At 47.3% G+C, this 17,043-nt stretch overlaps 1 protein-coding gene across 1 annotated transcript in view; it reads right to left on the bottom strand.

Moving 5' to 3' along the window:
- Positions 1 to 17,043, bottom strand: part of Mgat5 (alpha-1,6-mannosylglycoprotein 6-beta-N-acetylglucosaminyltransferase) — a 286,468-nt gene that overhangs the window by 165,736 nt on the left and 103,689 nt on the right. Inside the window, exons 4-5 of the mRNA XM_032915150.1 lie at positions 10,518 to 10,526; positions 4,068 to 4,220 (exon numbers count right to left, since the gene is read on the bottom strand). Of these exons, the coding sequence (XP_032771041.1) occupies positions 4,068 to 4,220; positions 10,518 to 10,526 (162 nt within the window). The remainder of the gene's footprint in view (positions 1 to 4,067; positions 4,221 to 10,517; positions 10,527 to 17,043) is intronic.

The following is a 17,043-nucleotide window of genomic DNA, read 5'->3' on the forward strand; positions in this document are numbered from 1 at the left end:
AAACAAAAGAATTCTGACCCTGAATTCACTCCTACTTCTTAAATTAAGAAAAAAAAAACCCAACACCATCCTGATTCTTTTCTTTTTAAAATTAAGTATATGCGAGTGAGTAGGTGCACTTGAGTGCTGATGCTCACAGAGCCTAGAAGAAGGCATCAGAATCCCCAAGAACTGGGGGTACAGGTGACTATGAGTGACCTGACATGGGAGCTGGGAAATGAGCTTGGATCCTTCACAAGAGAGGTGCATGCATTTAATCAGTGTGCCATCTTGCCAGCCCTTCATGCTGGTGTTTGTATTATATTAAATCCACTAAATATTAGAGGCACATCCATGGTGGCACATTTAAAGATGCTTCAATCCAAGTCACTAGTTTCCAGAATGAGCCCCTCAGACCCTTGTTAGCTGAGTTAAAGGAGCACAGGACCCAGGTCTGGCAAGCATTCCATTTGAAAGCGCTTACACCATGGCATTCCTGAGTTCACCCACGATGCTATGCCCTGGGATCTGATACTCAGGAAAAGCAGCCTCTCTCTATACCCTGGTCACAAACTTAGACAGTTAAAGGCCACAAGGTCACACAGAAGGAAGAGAGTGATGGCATGAAAGTCTATCCAGATCATGGGCTGACAATAGAAAAGCAAACCTAAAAGCAGAAAGAAAATATCCTGGGGGTTTAGATAATGGCCCAGTAGGTAAAGTCTCAAGCCCATGAGGGCTTGCATATACATGTAAAAGTGCACCTGAAGTCTCCGAGCTGGGTGGATAGGGACAGGGGGAACCTTGGAGTCGATCAGGATAGCCTAATCAGTGATCTGACCAATGAGAGACTCTGCTTCAAATAAAACTAAAGGCAATTGAGGAAGACATCCAGTGTTGACTACAATCTCCACAAGTATGCAGTAAGTAGTGTGTGCATGCACAAACACACACACATACACACACATATACACGCACATACACACAAACACACACATACACACACATACACACAAATATACACACACATACATACATACACACATATACACATATTCACACACACATACACACATATACACACATTCACACACATTCACACACATACATACACACACATACACACACATACACAAACACATATACACACATACATACATACACACATATACACACATTCACACACATTCACACACATATACACACATTCACACACACATACACACATATACACACATTCACACACACTCACACACACATATACACACACATTCACACCATTCACACACATTCACACACATACACAAACAAATATACACACATATACACATATACACACATTCACACATACATATACACATGTACACACATTCTCACACACATACACACATATACACACATTCAACACATATTCACACATATACACACACACACACACACACACACACACTAATGGGGGGAGAAAGGAGGAGGATGAAGAAGAGGAGACACTACCCCAACTTTCAAATCAGATAACACAGAACATGGTGAAGTCAGGAGCTCTCCACATGCATTCCCCAGTGGGAGTGGGCACTGAGAGCACAGCCTGGAGAGGCACAGCGCCCACTTATTAATAAGCAGCTCAACACAGTGGGAGGTTTCCTTGTCTAATTACAGAAGCTGCTGGAAATGGCAGGGAAGACAGGATTTATGGCCTAGATGACACTGTCTCCGTGTTGTAATTAAAAGTTATTTTTAACACTTTGGTGAGATACTGAGATTATTCGAAATATAGTTTGTGAATTAAAAGTTGAACAATGGCAAAAAGCCAGAGAAAGTGGTAATTCGCCCAGCTTGCTTAATGCAAAGCATTAACTGTTTTGACACTGAGAGGTAGGAAAGGGGAGAGGAAAAAAAAATCCCTCCCACTTTTCGGTCCACGAGAGAAGAGGTCCATGCCGCAAGAAAAGAAGGGAGAGGAAGCAGCTTTTATGCATTGGCTTGTTTGTCGATTATATCCCAGTGTGGCCTGGAACTGGCCCTGCAGCTGTGGATGACCTCGAGTTTCTACTTCTACCTCCTAAACACCAGTGCAGAGAGTGTGGCATTTCCTGTTTCAGGCAGCGCTGGCGATAGGACCCAGGGCTTCACGGATGACTGGCGAGCATTCTGCCAACTGAGCTCCATCCCAGCTCCCTAACGCTGGATCCTTACGAGCTCAAAAGTAGCATAGCTACTTTTAACATAGCATGTATGTCTGTGTGCCGTGTACATGCCTGATGCCTGAGGGGGCCATAAGAGGGCGCCAAATCCCCTAGAACTGGAGTTACAGACGGCTGGAGCCATCATGTGGTTGCTGGGAATTAAGCCCAGGTCCTCTGGAAAAGCAACAGTATTCTTAAGAGCTGAGCCACACCCATCTCCCTTAAGTTTATCTTCCAATCACAGCTAGGGAATGCCACATTTGACAAGTCCAGACAGCTTGTTCACACCACTTATCCAAAGTGCCCCACCATCATGCCCTACAGTGGCCACTACAGTCACCCCTTTGAGGATTTAGGGCTCCCACACAAACAGGCCAGGGGCGGACTCCAAGGTTTTACGATGAGAGGGTGACCCAATGCAAGCTGTGGACAAGCCTTTGGTAGAAGACTTAGGTTTTGCTTTTAGCCATTTCCCTCCTCTTGTCTGAGATCCCAGTGTGAAGAGGGGGCCAGGTAGGGTACATCCCTGTGGAGATCACATGGCAGGGTCCATGAGTGTTCGTGGCAGCTGGTCAGAAGGATTTTCCACCTCGTGTGGTGCTCCACATGTACCCAGAGGCAGTTTGTACGGTGGTAACTGTGCCTTAGCAAGGCAGGGAGAGAAGCTACCACAGGCAGTGAACAGTAAGTCGCCTAACTTCCAGGATCTTAGAGTTTCTAGCTATCATTTTGGCTACCTAGTGTTCAGCTTTATTTCTTGAGATAGGTTCTCACACAGCCCAGGCTGGCTCCCACACAGCCCAGGCTGGCTCCCACACAGCCCAGGCTGGCTCCCACACAGCCCAGGCTGGCTCCCACACAGCCCAGGCTGGCTCCCACACAGCCCAGGCTGGCTCTCACACAGCCCAGGCTGGCTCTCACACAGCCCAGGCTGGCTCCCACACAGCCCAGGCTGGCTCTCACACAGCCCAGGCTGGCTCCCACACAGCCCAGGCTGGCTCCCACACAGCCCAGGCTGGCTCCCACACAGCCCAGGCTGGCTCCCACACAGCCCAGGCTGGCTCTCACACAGCCCAGGCTGGCTCCCACACAGCCCAGGCTGGCTCCCACACAGCCCAGGCTGGCTCCCACACAGCCCAGGCTGGCTCTCACACAGCCCAGGCTGGCTCCCACACAGCCCAGGCTGGCTCCCACACAGCCCAGGCTGGCTGCAGAAGAGGACTTTCAATCCCCGGTCCTCCTGCCTGCTTTATGCTTCTTCCTAGCTTGCCAGAGTAATATCTGTGTAATGAGAAATTATCTTACATTCTTCCATTTTTCCCCCTTTTTTTCATATGAATTTAATCATTCATTTGTATCCACCCACAGCGGATGAGAATTTAACTTCTGTGTTACAAAGTAGCCCTATCTTACTGTCTGTTAACATTCTCCCAGCTTTGGCCCTTACTTATTTTAGTTTTGTCTTATAGCCCAGGAGAGCCTCAGATTCACTGAGTAGCTAAGGATGACCTTGAGATCCTTAAGGACCTCCGCTCTCAAGTGCTGGGATGACAGGACTGCAAGCCCATATCCAGCTCACTAACAGCTAGCAGGCTTTTGCTACTGACAGGAGTTGGGAACGGAAAGAACTCTGGCCGGAGCTTTTCTGATAACCTCTGCGTTTCACTTCATCTATGTTCTGAATCTTATCAGCACGATCCAATTCTAGGAGCTCTTTATCTGCATGGGTGTCAGAGAATCCACCAGCTATTCTGAGAAAATCGCAAAAGTGTTCCAATATGTTGTTAAAAAAAAATAAATGCAAAGCTAGCCTTCACGGCAGTCATGTCAAGTTTATGGCATTTTGGTTGTTGTGGTTTTAGGAAGGGTTCAATCCCATGGCTTGGTGGGGAATGGCCATCTTACCTGCCACATTAATTTTCTCCAGCGACACCAAGCTGGGGACAGCCGTGGTGGAGTTGGTAGAATTCGCTCCTGTGCCGTTGACAAGATTGTCCACCTTGGACTCCAGCTTGCCGATGCGCTGCAAGATGTTATCCAGCAGCACGGCGGCGTTTTCTTCAGATCTGCGGTAGGAAAAAAGAAAACTGAAAACTTCTGCAAGCTCTGCCACGCGTGGGCAGCCCGTGGCCTGTGTGCAGCCAGGGTATGGATGAGCACGGCCCAACACGAATGCATACACTTAAAACACTGGGAGAGAATTTTTGCAGCATTTTCTTCTGTAACTTTATCGTAGGGTACCTCAGCGTGAACTCCGTAGAGGAGAATCTTTGGAACTACGATGTAGGAAGGTTGGACAGAGGCAGGGGAAATGGCCCAGTGGCTAATACCACTTGCTGCATGAGCACGAGGACCTGAGTTCAGATCCCTAACATTAGCCTGGGATCCCTAGAACTAGGGAGTGAAGGGCTGGGGAGCAAAGCGAGAGCTGGGCTTGCTGGCTGCCGGTATGGCTCTGGGTTCAGTGAGAAACCTTGCCCCAAGGGAATAAGAGGGAAAAAGGAGACAGCATCGTCCTTTGGCCTGCCCACCCACACATGTGCATACAACATACGTCTGCATGCACACACGTGCGAGCACATGTGCGAGCATACGTGTACACACACACACATACACACACACACACACACACACACACACACACTGAGGTGGGGGCACAGCAAACAATGACACAGTCTGGACACGTTCTCTCCGCCTCTCTTCCTCTCTTATGCATAGAATGAGACTGGAATTTGGGCTGGCAGTGCAGTTCATTCCACAAGAATGGGGTATGCACAAGATCCTGGGGACCCTCCTCAGTACCACAGACAAGCCACAAAAGTTGACAAATGTTTCCGAAGTGGCACAAATGGTGTCCCCTAAAATGAGTACATCTTAGCGATAGCAGGAAATACCTCCAGTCAGGCCGGAGTCGAACAAACAAGCCAGTCTGTGTGAAAGCGACTCTGATACTGTAAGAGCATTTCAGACACAGGTCCAGAGAAAGGGACCTTTGCCACTGCCCAGCTCACCTCAGCGCTGCAGGGATACCTCCCCGACATGGTACTGTAACTAATGACACACAGAAATGACCTGAAGATGTGGCCCAGCCTCAAAGCAGCCTCAGAATGAAGTTCACTGTTATTTTTACTGTCTGGCGTATTCTATTCTGATCTTTTTTCCCTTCCCTATTTGACACAGGGTCTAAGGAACTCCAGGTTGGTCTTGAACTTACTACATAGTCAACAGTGACCTCAAACTCTTGACCCTCTTGTCTCTACCTGTGCTGAGATCACAGGTATGTGCCATCTCACCTGGTTCTATGTGGAACTGGGGTTGTATGTGGCTAGGCGAGCCTCCTACCAGATGAACGACATCCTTGGGCTTAAAATTTTTACTATTCTTTTAGGATTTCACTTGTGTATGCAATGACATATGACTATATCCACACATACTTCCCCTTTCCAACTTGCTCTTCTCCTCTCTCCCCACCCCTCTCTTCCTCCCTCTTTCTGATAGACCGCTATGTCTAATTACTGGTGTCCATATGTGCATGGGTGTGAGGCTGCCTACCTACAATGGTCACACACACTCTCAAAGGAGACTAATTCTCCCTCCCCCAGCAGCTAGCAACTGGAGAGCACTTCCCTCATATATTCCTGAACAATTCAATTTTTCAAAAGCAGGTGTATTTCTGTTGGTTACTGGTGTGAAGTCCCACATTTACAGCCATGCTGGAGACCCCAATGTAACTATAATCACACAGTACTCTTGATGTTCCTTCCCAAACTATCACGGCACTGTTAGCTGTGTCTACGCCCCTCCTTCGTCCTACTGACTTTACCTAGCTAACTCAATACACCCTATATGAACACCCTATAGACACAGGGACTAGATACTGTTTAATTCCCAATGACAGAGAACTAAGGGACAGCCAGAGTAGGACAGGCCACCTCTTCATAAGCACCTAGGACCTTGCTGCCACCATTTCTAACTTGCAGTTTCTGAACCTATGTGTCAGGCACTGGCCTCCTGTGCCTCTGCCATGTCGTCTCACTAAGCTGTATCCCAACCACACTGGAGAGTTATGGATGCCATTGTACGGTAACATGTCTACCCACACAACCCACCATCACTGAGCAAGGGTGACTGACGATGAATCGGAGACTACCAGATAAATCAAGGGACTCACGAGTTTGTTCTATTGTTTTATTTTTAAGCTGAGGAGATGGCTGAGTTTATAAAGTATGAGTGCCTAGGTTTGGACCCCCAGAATCATGTAAAAATAGTCAAAGACAGACAGATCCCTTGCGGCTCACTGGCCAGCCAGTCTAGCCTAGTTGGGGGCTCCAAGTTCACGGACAGATCCTAATTCAAATGACACAGTAGAGAGTAACAGAAGACACCCAGTGTCTTAGTCAGGGTTTCTATTCCTATGCAAACATCATGGCCAAGAAGCAAGTTGGGGAGGAAAGGGTTTATTCAGCTTATACCTCCACATTGCTGTTCACCACCAAAGGAAGTCAGGACTGGAACTCAAGCAGGTCAGGAAGCAGGAGCTGATGCAGAGGCCATGGAGGAATGTTTTTTACTGGCTTGCTTTCCCTGGTTTGCTCAGCTTGCTTTCTTACAGAACCCAAGACCACCAGCCCAGGGATGGCACCACCCACAAGGGGCTGGGTCCTCCCACCCTTGATCACTAAAATGCCTTACAGCTGGATCTCATGGAGACATTTTCTCAAGGGAGGCTCCTTTCTCTGTGGTATCTCCAGCTTGTGTCAAGTTAGACACACAAAACCAGCCAGTACACCCACCCTAGAGTATGTGGCCTTCACACATATGTACACACACGTGCACAAAAAAAATAATCCGTAAGAATCAGGGTTTGTATATCTGCCTTTGGGTGGAACCCTCAGCATCTCTAGACTTGCTACTGGGGTGGGCAAGATCTTTTTGCTAGATGAGGAAGAAAGTACATTTCCAATTAAAACAATACTAAGAAGCCATTTCAAAACAGTATATCAAAGATATATATATATATATATATGTATGTATATGTATATGTATATATATATGTATATGTATATATCAAAATGACCTACATGTTGCTACGGGTTGCACAGGGCATATTTGGAGGTCAGAGGGCAGCCCAGATACTGTTGCTCAGAAGGCCTTCCCTACTCTTTTGTTTTGTTTGAGACAGGGTCTTTCATTAGCTGCTACATAAGTTAGGCTTGATGGCCAATGCGCCTCTAGGAATCCACCTAGCTCCACCTCCCACCTCACCTCCCTTGGGTTTATGGGTACAAGATGCCATGTCTAGTTGTCTGATCAAACATGGGTTCTGGGGATTTGATCTCAGGTCCTCACACGTTCGAGGAAAATGCTTTAGCAACTAAGTCAGATATCTCTTCAGTCCCATTTAAAGATACTATTAACAACAAACACAATCACAAAGGAGATGGGGCTGGAGAGATTGCTCAAGGGTTAGGGGCACATTCCACTCTTCTGGAGGAAGCCTAGCTTGGTTGACTGCATCCACACTGGGCAGCTCACCTGTAACTCTAGCTGGAAGAGACCTGACATCATTTCCTGAACCCCATAGGCATGTACACTCATGTGGTTCACATACATGTGAAGAAATACTAAACACGCGACAATAAATGAGTGAGGTGGGAAAGAGAAGAGGAAGGAGGGAGGGAGGAGGGAGGGGGAGGGAGGGAGGAGGGGAGACAGACAGACAGACAGACGGGGTAGGGGTGAGGACAGACACAGAGATGTCTTTACAAATACACACAGTACCCAGCACACACGACAGCACTCACTGAATGAAAATGCTTTCCATGAGCAAGTTAACAAAGCAGATAAACTATCACCTACAAGAACAAACAACTGTCCTCCCGTAAATTATAGCTCCTCGGGTGATAAAAGCGTTTCTCACCTTTTTAAAGAGGTGTGAGAACTGCTAGCAGCTTTATTAAAGCAGTTTTGAGCAAACAGCAGAAGATCGGGCTATGTTGTATTTAATGGTAATCCATTTAAGGGCACTGTACGATGCAGAGTGGTTCTGATGGAGCTCAATAAGCAAATGAGGACACAAAGTCTAGCATATCTTTATATTTACCACCATGTTTTACGGTTATAGTAGCAGTAAACTGCCCTCAGCAGGATTACAATTCTAACTACTAATGAACTTCTAAATTTTCCTTTGCACTTCAAAGGCTTGGCAGAAAAAAACTGAAGCCCAGCATCACTACCCACATTTCCCATGTTCCCAAAATGCACTGCACACAATGGGACCGTGCGGTTGAGGACATCTAGAGCACCCCTCTGGGGAAGGGAGCGAGGCTGCTTTTCAAGCCAGGGCCTCTTTGGTTAGAGCTGAGGTCAATTAGACTGCAGCAGAACAGGTGCCCTCAGAGCAGCTGGCAGTTTTCATTTCCGGGAAGCCATGACAGCACAGGGCAGAAAGGGTTAGAAAGCTCAGCCAAGAACGGGATGGCGAGGGAGTTAGCATTGCTGTTTCTCTGTGAGGGTCGATGTTGCTACCAGGTTCCCGAGTGCTGAGAAGGCAAGCCTCTCTGTACCTCTGGGAGCAGGGGTTGTACCTTAGGTCATCGGAGGTCAACTTGGTGTCTGAGAAGGTCCCTCAGAGGAAACAGCGGCTCTGCTGGTAGAGGAGGGCTCTCGGGTGATTACTTAGATCCTCAGGAGAGAATGGCAAATCATGATTTCTCTCATCAAAGCTACCGGAATTTGGGAAATTAACCAGAAAGGCTGTATATGGGAGCTATTATCCTTCCCCTGCCCCCATGTGCCCTGGGTCATGCTTGACTCCTTGGATTCCACTTACAGCTTCAGGACAGGAGGCAGAGACAAGAGAATCCTGGGAAGTTCAACATATTGGCCTGGGGAACAACGCATGATGCCTCGAACAAGGACGAAAAGGAACGTCACCAAGGTTGTCCTTGTCATCTGATTTCTACATGTATGCTATGGCATGTACTTACATAAGCAGGAAAATACGTGGGCACACACACACACACACACACATGCACGCACACACACATGCACAGGCACATGCACACACACATACACTCACGCACAACACACATACAGGGACGCACGCACAAAGGAGTGGGAGGAGGAGGGGGTGGGTACAAAAGCAACAAAACAAAAGCAGTTATCACTCAGCCTGCTGGTACTCAGTGCATTCATCTGTGGCATTGATTACCAGGCCCCGTTTTAAGAAGGCTCTGTAAAACTCAGCCAAAGGTTCTGGGTGAGGCCAAGGCTCACAATTCACCTGTGAGCGACTGTGGCTATATTTCAGTGGCACAGAAGTGACTATACAATGAGCCAAGGATTTATATCCAAACTGCCCCAAATAATTTCCTTCTCTGCTTGGCTCCTACCTCAAATCCCTTTCTGCCATGTCTGCCCTGAGAGATAGAACCAGGCAAGAACGCAGCTCAGCTGCCTCGCTCACAGCACCAGGGAGCAGGCAAAGACACGGCACTAATGAGAGAGGAAGGTGCTAATGAAAAGAGAATTAACTTTGGCCTCCTAGAGCCATCAGCTGCCGGGAACGTCAAGTCCCATCACTTACATACCTGAAAATTAATTTTAAAATGACCTTTCCATGGAAAGACACTATAGTCGTGTGCGTCGTGCGTGCGTCGTGCGTGCCTGCGTGTGTGTGTGTGTGTGTGTGTGTGTGTGTGTGTGTGTGTGTGTGTGTGTGTGTGTGAGGTTGTTATTTATACCGGAGGAGAGCTGGGAAGGAGTCAAACACTGCAAGAGAAAGACTGGGTCACATTATCCAATCTGTACGGTAGGCAGAATCACTAGGCAGAGACAGACTTTGCCGCATCATCTGTGTTTGCTGCCAACGGCAATTCACATGAGTTCAATAACGATGTGGCTATCAAATGACTTAACAGCACGGAAAAACAACACAAAGACAAGCTTTCAGTTGTATATAAATACAACCCTGATTTCTAAAAAGGAGCATGTCCACGTATACATTCGTCTATGCACACAAATGCATACATACATACATACACACAGAGATATAGACAGACACACAGACACACACACATGCACGCACGCACTCATGAATGCACACACATGCCAGCATTTTTAAAAGATTGGGAGAGGGCTGGGAAGGTGGCTGAGTTGGTAGAGAGCTTGCCTATCTGCACAAAGCCCTGGGCTGGGCCCCCAGCACCACAAGACCTAGGTTTATCTGCAGTGACAGCATCAGGACACAGAGGATTAGAAGCACAAGGTCATCGTTGGCTACATAGTGAGTTCTAGGCCAGCTTGAGACACCTGAGACCTTAAAGGCGGGCAAGAAGTAAACCTTGCTATCACTGGTAAGATCTGGATCTGGAACTAAAGCTTTCTATGAGTTTCCATTCTCTGTATTTCCTCAGATGCTCTCAATTTTCTACAAAACTTCACACCATCTTTAGGCCACACAAGTCTAAAATGCCATTTTAAATTTGCAGGCAGTACAGTGATCTCTACCCTCAGACGACAGCTTTAATATGAAGTGAAAAGACATCTCTCAGAAACATCTCGATGGCACACACGGCTTTACTCATTTTCCCTGCCACAGGGTCTCATGTAGTCCGTGTTGCCCTCAACTCACTCTGTAGCTTGTAACGCTGAGGACGACTTTGGACCCCTTATCCTCCTGCCTCTACCTGTCTAGTGTTGGGGCGACAGATAAGCACCACCATATCTATTTTGGTTTTTAGTTTTGGGTGGTTTTCTTTGGTTTGGTTTGGGGTTTGTTTGTTTTGTTTCGTTTTGCTTTTTGCATGTGCTAGTGTTTAAATCAAAAGCTCTCTGAATGCTACACTAGGCAGCCTCTTAGTTTCTCAATCCAGTTCCTTCAATGATGGACTGTAGCTGAAAGAAATCCTTTTCTCCCCTAAGTTGTGTTAGGTCACTGCAACAGAAACTAGGGCACTCCAGAGTCCAAAGGTTGAACATGTCTGCCATTCAAGCCTAGGTAACTGATGGAGATTCAACCAGGCCAGTGTGGGTAGTAACAGTGATAAAGGTTTCCCACCCAGTTTGGTATGGGGATAAATGCTGTCCCTTCTGATCCCTATAACTGTCCCATGAGTTGAGGGAGGTTACATCCTGAGGCTGCTCACTTGCCCCAAGTCACCCATCTGGCATGAAGCAGTCTCGTCTCCCAGCCCACATGGAAACGGCCTCCAAGAGCTCTGACAATAAACAGTTGCCACATCACGATCCCCCATAATAACTACTTGGAGCATCCTGGATGTGGAGCCTACATGGAATTTCTTCCTCTTCCTGCCTTGCTAAAAACAGGACTGTGATTCTCACTGCCATCCAGGCTGCCAGGACACCACACAGATAGACACAGAATTGTGGTGACGGGGGATGGGCGCCACTATTCATTTCTAGCTCCTACTACTTGCTTGACAAAGCCTGGAAACAGAGACCAGGAGTGTTTGCTGTCTGCCTGCAAGAACAATGAGTTCAAGCTGTTAGGTGGCCTAAAAGTTAGGAAGGATGAGAACCATGGTGGGGGGCCCTCCTGTGAGGAGGTCTGGCAGACTCCTCAGAAGCTGTGAGTGAGCAAGGGAGTAAAGAAGATACAGAAGCCAGAACATTGGAAAACTCTCATCCGAGACCCAGAACAAGAGTGAGGAAGACAGGGAACTCCTGAGGGCTGGATCACTGTGATATAAGGTTTGCCCTGCTTGTTCTGAGAGGAAAAAAAGCATGGTGACACAGGTGTGAAAAGAGACAGGTCCATGGCACCCTCTGAACGGTAAGAAGGGCCTGAGACGCATCCCTTTCTCAAGGCCAGTGTTGGAGAAAAGGCTCTACAGTAGGGAGAAGGGTAGGCCCCATATTCACTTGTGGGCATGAGACACACCATGCTGTCTGTCTCCACAGTCTTCACACTGGGCTGCTGTATGGCTCCAGAACTTGGCCTCCCTTTGATAGAGCCGTGTGGCTGAGTGTCCAGCACAGCCCATCAGGAAATGAATGCCTCAAGGCCCCAAAGATGTCCATTTTTAGGTTCCCAGGGTGCCAAGCAGTCCTTTCCTAAACCGCACCAGCTGTATCCTTGGAGAAAGAGCAAGGTCTCCTGAGACAAGTCCTGGAGCCTATCTTCCTCCTACCAGTCTTGCTGCAGTAACAATGTATTTTTCCTTCAAGGCCAGGGACTATGCTTTTACCACAGTCATTTCCCATGGGACTCCACAGTGTCCTAGCCTTCACATGACAGCTCCCTTGGTCCTATTGGTAACAATAGGAAGACAAAAGGGGGAAGAGGGTGGTGGGAGGCACTTTTCTAGACTTGCAACTTTGTCTCACCTCACCTTGTTTTTTTTTCTCCTAGGACAATGGAAAGAGAGGTCTTGTAAAAGCTCTTATGTGCAGCTCAGAAAGTCATCTGGGGATGTGTATTGCAGGATGGGGCCAATACCCTAGACATAAACATCCAGGCTGGAGAGGCACCACCAGCCAAAGGCACTTAGGGCTACCCAATCCAGACTGCTGATCAAAGCCCAGAGCTAACTCCCTTACCGGACTGACACCCACAATGCAGTCCTCCAAGGGGCGCCGGGGTGCCTCCAGCATTCATTTCCACAGCAACTCTCTCCTTCATACATTCACACTGGGCTTTTCTCCCCCACAGCACGTGGGCCCTCCAGTATCCAGTGTGCATCTGTCTCCTGCTGGGCATACTCTGTCCAAACCACCCCTTGAACCAGTCTTCCTTTTGCCCTTCAGTTACACAAACACTCCCGGGATGCTATCCCAGGACCTGTTTATTAGATGCCCATCAACAGATGTGTAGATAATGAAAACAGGACCTACATACACCAGATTTCATTCGGCTGTAAAGAAAAGTGGAAATCGTGGGACAGTAAGTGGACCTGGATATTACTATACTGAGTGAGGTGACTGCTTCTTCCTCTAAATACAGAGCCTAGCTTTCAATGTGTGTGTGCCTGTGTGTGTGTGTGTGTGTGTGTGTGTGTGTGTGTGTGTGTGTGTGTGTGTGTGAGTATGAGTGCAGGCTATGACACTGGAAAGGGGATCATGGTGGGGGAAAAGGGGGTTGAGCCTGGGGGAAGGGTAACAGAATAGGTAACCTAAGGCAGAAAGGAGGCTATGGGGAGGAATAAAGGAAACATGAGAAAGAAAAAGAGGGAGAACCATCAAAAGCAAACTTTGAAACTATCATAATGAAACCTAATAGTCTGTATAATAATTCAAATACATTAATTAAAAGACACACTTCAGAAGAGGTGGCTTCTCTCACCACTGAGGCAAAGAAGTCCCTGGGGCTTCTTTTAAAGGTGCCTGTGTGCCTGTGTGCCTGTGTGCATGGGTGTGCGTGTGCGTGCGTGTGTGTGTGTGTGCGTGTGTGTGTGTGTGTGTGTGTGTGTGTGCATGCGCGTGTGTGTATAGTGTAGGTATGTATACTTGAGTGTAGGTGTCTTCAGGGTCAGGGGGAGACCCTGGATCCTCTGGAGCTGGGGTTACAGATGGTTCTAAGCTACCAAGTGAGGATGCTGGAAGGACAGGAAACTCTTAATTGCCGAGACATCTATTTGGCCCCTCTAGGACGGTTTATAAACCAAATTTGCCCTGTGCCAATTTTCTACAAGGAAGAAGTGATTATTCTCTGACACTGCCCTCCTATTATTAAGGGCAGGGCATCCACGGCAGTAGAAGAATCCTCCTACCCTAAGCACTGAAGCTGCTTAGGACCAGCCAGCACAGATGGACCCAACAACAAGCCAGTCTCTGAGGAGGAGAGCCAGTCAAACGGACAGTTCAGGCCAGCAGAGTCCAAGACAAAACAGGCCACAGAACCCAAAGGCCGAGAGAAACCGGACAGCAGGAAGGTGGTCCGGGGGTGGGAGTGAGCCAGGAGAGGCTCGCAGCTGTGTTAGTCTGAACTAGGAACTTCTCTGGAGTAAAGTACCCAGCATCCAGCGAGGCAGGAGGACATGAAAGGGTCACTAAGGGGTAGCAGGACTACAGATGGGATAGCACTGTGCTGAATTTCCAAAACGAGAGCACAGAAGTGGCCCAGGTCTGACCTTAAGTAAGAGAGCACCACCTGGATTGGGAATGTGGGCCAAGCAGCCCCAGAAAGACTGGGTCACCTCAGAAACAAAAACAGCATTGACTGAAGTGAATGACAACAGCCATGACCCGGGCAGGCCCAGTCCATGCTGTGCTGGCCTGAGGTAAGCAGGTGTGGCTAGGAGACAGGAGCCCACACCCTGCACCCCAAGGATGAATGCCCCCACTGTTCTGCACAGGCTGCTGGGGACTTTCCAGCAACACATTTGAATGACCGAGTCCCAAAAGGAGTTCAGAAGTCTTTCTTCATTCTGCTTTCTGTTTCTTATTCCTTAAGAACTGAAATAAGATAGAAAGACGGGGAAAACTGTGAGGACGTGGGTAGAAAGGAGCTTCTCATGGTTGAGCACGGTTGAAGCCTCTCATACCCAAATCAAGAATTCCAGAGCAATTTCTGTACTGCAAAGGTTACTAACATGGAGATTTCTGTCACATATAGTTATTTTATAACAGGGGACGAGGCTGAGGCCTGAATGTGTATGACCTCAGATACAGTCTCATCTCCTCCAGTCACTAGGACACTTGTAGTCTCATAAGCTTTCTTTACAAAATTGAACAACAAGCAGGATTCAGCCATAAGCTGTAAGTTGCTGACTTCCTTTCATCAAAAGAATCCCAGGCAGTTGCTGAATCCCTAATGACCAGAGAATGGGCTACAGTGACCGAAGAAGGCAGAAATCAGAACGTTTTAGAAGGTTGCCAAACTCAAAACTCAAGAACAAACGCACCAGCCATCTACTTTAGAATGCATTTGTTATCGTTGTATTTGTCGTAACTAGGGGGAGGCTACTGGCATCTCCTGTTAAAAGCTCATACTATGTGTGCTAAGGGTCTTTAAGGGTCAAATTGACACAGCCTATAATGGCCTGAAATAAGATTCGATCAAATAATATTATCTCTCTCTCTCTCTCTCTCTCTCTCTCTCTCTCTCTCTCTCTCTCTCTCTCTCTCTCTCTCCCTAGCAGTCTCAAGCTGTATAATCAAGTTACTTAAGCACGAGTCTATGAGGGAGGCGGGCATCAAGTCAGGGAGTGACCGAGCAAGCAGTGTTCTTTCATGGTTCCTTCCTCCAGGTTCCTGCCTCCACTCCCCTCAATGATGGATTGGACTCTAATCTGGAACTGTAAGTCAAATAAATTCTTCCCTTCCCTAAATTGCCTTTGGTCAGACTACAACTTACGACCAAAACAGCAACAGAAGAAAATTAAAACACCGTGTAAGTAAGATTGTACTGAAGTGGATTTCTCTAACCTAAAACATCAACAGGACCAAGCAACCCTGTCTCAGGAGACCTCACCACAGGACAGTCCCAAACACCTCAAGTGTATACACTCTAGTAACTTCTAGAAACTCAGCTCACAAAGACCACTTTTAGTGGCCTGTCAACATGGTGGGAGGAAATTGTGTCAGACTTGCTAATGGCTCCCTTTCACTGTTTGCTGATGTGAGGGGAAAGGTAATAATTACTTTGCTAATTCCCCAAAAGGGAAGAACTGGAATAAATAACTCCTCTAGGCTCCTACAGATGCAATGTCCTGTGAAGACAAGCACATGGCTGAAATTGCAACACAAGACTGAGATGGGTGTGTGTCTGTAAATACACTTGTGTGTATGGGGGCACACATGTGCATGTGGAGGAAGCCAGAGATTACCTCAACTGTCATTCCTCAAACACCATCCACCTCGTTTGTCTTTGTTTGATATAGGGTCGGCCCACTGGTCTGGAGCTCAGAGAGTAGGCTTAGTTGGCTAGCCAGGGCCTCCCAGGTGCTGGGATTACAACAAAGATTTGTTTTTAAACATGGTTTCTGGGGTTTGAATACAGGTCCTTGGGTCCTCTTGTGAGCTATTTCCTGGATGTTCTCCCTCTCTCTCTCTCCTCTCTCTCTCTCTCTCTCTCTCTCTCTCTCTCTCTCTCTCTCTCTCTCCACACACACACAAACACCCCTCAGTCTTGTACTGGAATTTCAGACGTGTGTGTGTGTGTGTGTGTGTGTGTGTGTGTGTGTGTGTGCAAGTGCGTACACAGCTAAAAGCCTAAGACCAGGTGCATTTTCTCAAGGATATGGAGGAAGTCTATATTCTGAGATATTTACCAACACATAATAAGGAAAAGTAGTAAAACCACAAGTCTATAAATAGACACCCATGTGTTTGTCTTACCTATGAAAAAATTTTGATAAACTCTATTTAGAGCAAACTCTTAAGTTGCTGTGTTTTCCTGACAAATGTATATAAGCTACACGTAAAATTAAAACCTTTAAGACAGCATCCACCACAGGTCACATCACACTTATGCAACACCAACATTCCGTGCTATTCTATTCTCTCTGGTGGTAACTGATCTTGGAAAGCGATAGACCATGTTAAGTCAAGTCAATGAGTCATTTGTCTTATGTGATTGTGTACCTAGTGTTTGTTGTTGGACAGTGGCACTCAAAATGGAGCTTCATCGTTTTGATAAGGAAGACATTTTATTTAGACATGTGAAAAGCCAGTGCCTAGTGACACTGACTTTTTACATGGCTGCTGGGGAATCAAACTCAGGTCCTCATTGGTGGCATGGCAATCACTTTACCAACTGAGCCATCCCTCCAAGGTTATGGCCGATAAATCCTGAAGAGATACATTAAAAGCAGAGAGTATGACCGTTCTGATCCTAAGAACTAAGAGAGACATCAGAGCGCCTCAGCCACAACAACCTTCGCTTCATAGACACGTACACCGTAGAACCAAGTTTCTG

The sequence above is a fragment of the Rattus rattus genome, chromosome 10 (assembly GCF_011064425.1).
Source record: "Rattus rattus isolate New Zealand chromosome 10, Rrattus_CSIRO_v1, whole genome shotgun sequence".
NCBI lineage: Eukaryota > Metazoa > Chordata > Mammalia > Rodentia > Muridae > Rattus > Rattus rattus.